At 49.7% G+C, this 4,216-nt stretch overlaps 1 protein-coding gene across 1 annotated transcript in view; it reads right to left on the bottom strand.

The window, feature by feature from the left end:
* The window catches only part of creb3l2 (cAMP responsive element binding protein 3-like 2), a gene marked incomplete at its 5' end in the record, with an annotated part of 19,040 nt that extends 15,123 nt beyond the window's left edge, over positions 1–3,917 (bottom strand). The window contains 1 exon segment of the mRNA XM_080551087.1: positions 3,873–3,917. Within this exon segment, the coding sequence (XP_080407213.1) occupies positions 3,873–3,917 (45 nt within the window).
* Between the last annotated feature and the right edge of the window lie 299 nt (positions 3,918–4,216).

Below are 4,216 nucleotides of genomic sequence, written 5' to 3'. Positions count from 1 at the left end.
AGAAAGAGAGGGAGCTGAAGGAGAGAGAAGGAGAGATAGAGAGAGGCAGAGAGGGAAAGAAAGGGAGAGAGAGAGAGGGAGAGAGAGAGAGGGACGGAGGGAGGGAGCTGAAGGAGAAAGAGAGAGAAAGAGAGGGAGAGATGGAGAGAAAGAGAGAGAGACAGAGGGAGAGAGAGAGGGAAGGAGCTGAAGGAGAGAGAGGGAGAGAGAGAGAGGGATGGAGGGAGCTGAATGAAAGAGAGAGATGGAGAGAGAGACGGAGAGAGAGAGAGGGAGAGAGAGACGGAGAGAGAGAGAGGGAGAGAGAGGGAAGGAGCTGAAGGAGAGAAGGGGAGGGATGGCAGGCGTCCAGCCACGTGCGCTCCAGGAATGTTCCTTTCCTCTTCCCTCGGTCTGACGTGTCTCAAACACCCAGCTGGCTAGACACACACACACACACACACACACACACACACACACACACACACACAGCTGGCTAGACCTCCAGACAATCACTGGCCTGTCCAGAGAGAGGGAGGGAGGGAGAGAGAGAGGGGGGGGGGGAGAGAGAGAGAGAGAGAGAGAGGGGGAGAGAGAGAGAGAGAGAGAGAGAGAGAGAGAGAGAGAGAGAGACGCTGGATGGAATGACCTCTTTACCACCTCAATGTTCTCCATTACACAAACACACACACACACACACACACACACACACTGTCCAAATGTTATTCAAAATTTTTGATCATTTTGATGTTATTCTGCCTCTCTCTGGCCTGACTAAAGCCTAAAACATGGACTAGTAAGGACACATACAGTTAGGTCCATATATATTTGGACACAGACAGAATTTTGGTTATTTTAGCTGTTTACCAAAACATCTTCAAGTTACAGTTATATAATGAATATGGGCTTAAAGTGCAGACTCTCAGCTTTAGGGTAAGGGTATTCACATCAAAATTGAAGGAAGGGTTAAGGAATTACAGCTCTTTAATATGGAGTTCCCTCTTTTTCAAGGGACCAAAAGTAATTGGACAATTGACTCAAAAGCTGTTTCATGGGCCAGTGTGGGCTATTCCTTCATTATTTCTTTATCAATTAAGCAGGTAAAAGGTCTGAGTTGATTCCAAGTGTGGCATTTGCATTTGGAAGCTGTTGCTGTATACGCACAACATTCAGTCAACGGACCTCTCAATGCAAGTGAAACAGGCCATCCTTACGCTGCAAAAACAAACAAAAAATCCATCAGAGACATAGCGTGAACATTAGTAGTGGCCAAATTAACTGTTTGGTACATTCTGGGGGGAAAAGAACGCACTGGTGAGCTCGGCACCACAAAAACATCTGGACGTCCATGGAAGACAAGAGTGGGGGATGATCACAGGATCCTTTATGGTAAAGAAAACCCCCTTCACAACATCCAGCCAAGTGAAGAACAGTCTCCAGGAGGTAGGCATATCATTATCCAAGTGTACCATAAAGGGAAGACTTCACACAAACAAATACAGAGGGTTCACCACAAGGTGCAAGCCATTCATAAGCCTCAAGAATAGAAAGGCCAGATTAGAAAAAGCCAGCCCTATTCTGGAACAGCATTCTTTGGACAGATGAAACTAAGATCAACCTGTATCAGAATGATGGGAAGAAAAAAGTATGGAGAAGGCTTGGAACGGCTCATGATCCGAAGCATACCACATCATCTGTGGAGGTAGTGTGATGACATGGACATGCATGGCTTCCAATGGGGTCACTAGTGTTTATTGATGATGTGACAGAAGACAGAAGCAGACAGATGAATTCTGAAGTGTTTAGGGATATTCTGTCTGCTCAGATTCAGACAAATTCAGCAAAGTTGATTGGATGGTGCTTCAGAATACAGATGGACAATGACCCAAAGCATACTGCGTAAGCAACCCAGGAGTTTTTTAAGGCAAAGAAGTGGAATATTCTGCAATGGCCAGAGTCAATCACCTGATCTCAACCTGATCAAGCATGCATTTCACTTGCTGAAGACAAAACTAAAGGCAGAAAGACCCACAAACAAACAACAACTGAAGACTGCTGCAAGGCCTGGCAAAGCATCACAAAGGAGGAAACCCAGCATTTGGTGATGTCCATGTGTTCCAGACTTCAGGCAGTCATTGCCTGCAAAGGATTCTCGACAAAGTATTAAACATTATTTAAAAACATTTTATTTATGATTATGTTAATTTGTCCAATTACTTTTGAGCTCCTGAAAATAGGGGACTGTGTATAAAAATGGTTGCAATTCCTAAACGTTTCATACAATATTTTTGTTCAACCCCTTGCTGAAAGTCTGCACTTCAATTACATCTAAATTGTTTCATTTCAAATCCATTGTGGTGGCATACAGAGCCAAAATTATGGAAATTGTGTCACTGTCCAAATACTTCCGGACCTAACTGTACATACATACATGAACTAATGTGTGTGTGTTAAGATGTGTGTGTGTGTGTGTGTGTGTGTGTGTGTGTGTGTGTGTGTGTGTGTGTCACTAGGAATGCAGGGACTCTCCCAAGGCCTGATGGGTAACATTAACAGGCCTGGCGCACGTGTGTGTGTGTGTGTGTGTGTGTGTGTGTGTGTGTGTGTGTGTGTGTGTAGATAAAGTATAAACACCATCCAAGTGTCTTTCCAGACATCTGGCCTGTGTTTGTGGAGGGGGAGGAGCGGGAGGGGAGAGAGGAGAGGGAGGAGGAGAGGAAGGGGTGAGGAGAGGAGAGAGAGGGAGGGGGGGAGGAGAGGAGAGGAGAGGGAGGGGAGGAGAGGAGATAGGGGGGGAGGAGAGGAGAGGGAGGGAGGAGAGGGAGGGGGAGGAGAGAGAGGGAGAGGAGAGGAGAGGAAAGGGAGGAGAGGAAGGGGGAGGAGAGGGAGGGGAGGAAAGGGAGGAGAGGGAGGGGTGAAGAGAGAGAGGGGGAGGAGAGGAGAGGGAGGCAGAGAGCTGTTGGGCAAAGTCACACTAGATCACTGACAAACAGTTTACAACCCTGTCACCGCCACTACAGTCTCCTAGCAACATCACGCTCGCAGCGGGAACATGGACCCCCGCCCCACCCTCCCACCACACTGACCCCCGCCCCCCACCCACCAGCCCCTACCACACCCCAACCCACCCCACCCTCCCACCACACTGCCCCCCCCCCCCCCCCTATCCATCCATCAAAGCTCCATGACTGCAAGGTCCCAGATGACAGTTATGGTTTGATGATGACGGTAATTATGATGATCGCTGGATGAGAGGAAGAAGAGGAGGAGGAGAAGAGGAGAGCGGTGGGAGAGGTCATTCTCACTACCACACCAGAGACTTGAAGTAAGCCTTTTTCCTTCCCTCCTTCCCTCCCTCCCTCCCCTCTCTCTCTCTCTCTCTCTCTCTCTCTCTCTCTCTCTCTCTCTCTCTCTCTCTCTCTCTCATCTCTCTCCTCTCTCTCCTCTCTCTCTCTCTCATCTCTCTCTCTCTCTCTCTCTCTCTCTCTCTCTCTCTCTCTCTCTCTCTCTCCTCTCTCTCTCTCTCTCTCTCTCTCTCTCTCTCTCTCTCTCTCTCTCTCTCTCTCTCTCTCTCTCTCTCTCTCTCTCTCTCTCTCTCTCTCTCTCTCTCATTACTACCACTCTCAGCTATTTTGGGCCTCTGCCCAGAGGAAGAGGGGAAGAGAGGAGGAGAGGAGGAGAGGAGGGAGGGCATGGTGAGAGGGTGTGTGGCAGGGTGACAGAGTGTGTGTGGGGGGGGTGAGAGAGTGTGTGTGGGGGGGTGAGAGAGTGTGTGTGAGGGGGTGAGATTCACCCTGTGCTGTGAGGGACAGTGTACGGCAGTCTGACACACACACACACACACACACACACAGTCTCACACGCCTGTCTCGTTCGAATTCACGTCTACTTACGTTCCAGCTCTGCATCCAGTTGAATCCCCTGCCATCCCCTGCCATGTTCCGCTGAGCCAATCTATCTCGGCGTGACATTGGACAGGACGCTCACGTTTCGCCGACACCTCGAGTCACTGCGCAAGAAGTTAACAGCTCGTGTGGCGTTGATGAGGCGATTGGTTGGCTCGGGCTGGGGCGCCGGCGCAAGGACCTTGCGCACGGCAGCCCTAGCCCTCGTTTATTCAACTAGTGAATACTGCGCCCCAGTATGGTGTCGCAGTGCCCACACCCGCCTCATCGACTCGCCTATAAACGAAGCCTTGCGCATTGTGACAGGATGCCTGCGTCCTACCCCCGTGGAC

This window comes from Nansenia antarctica (assembly GCF_963989245.1).
Source record: "Nansenia antarctica genome assembly, contig: SCAFFOLD_273, whole genome shotgun sequence".
Taxonomy (NCBI): Eukaryota; Metazoa; Chordata; class Actinopteri; order Argentiniformes; family Microstomatidae; genus Nansenia; species Nansenia antarctica.
This window is presented reverse-complemented; position numbering and strand designations above follow the sequence as displayed.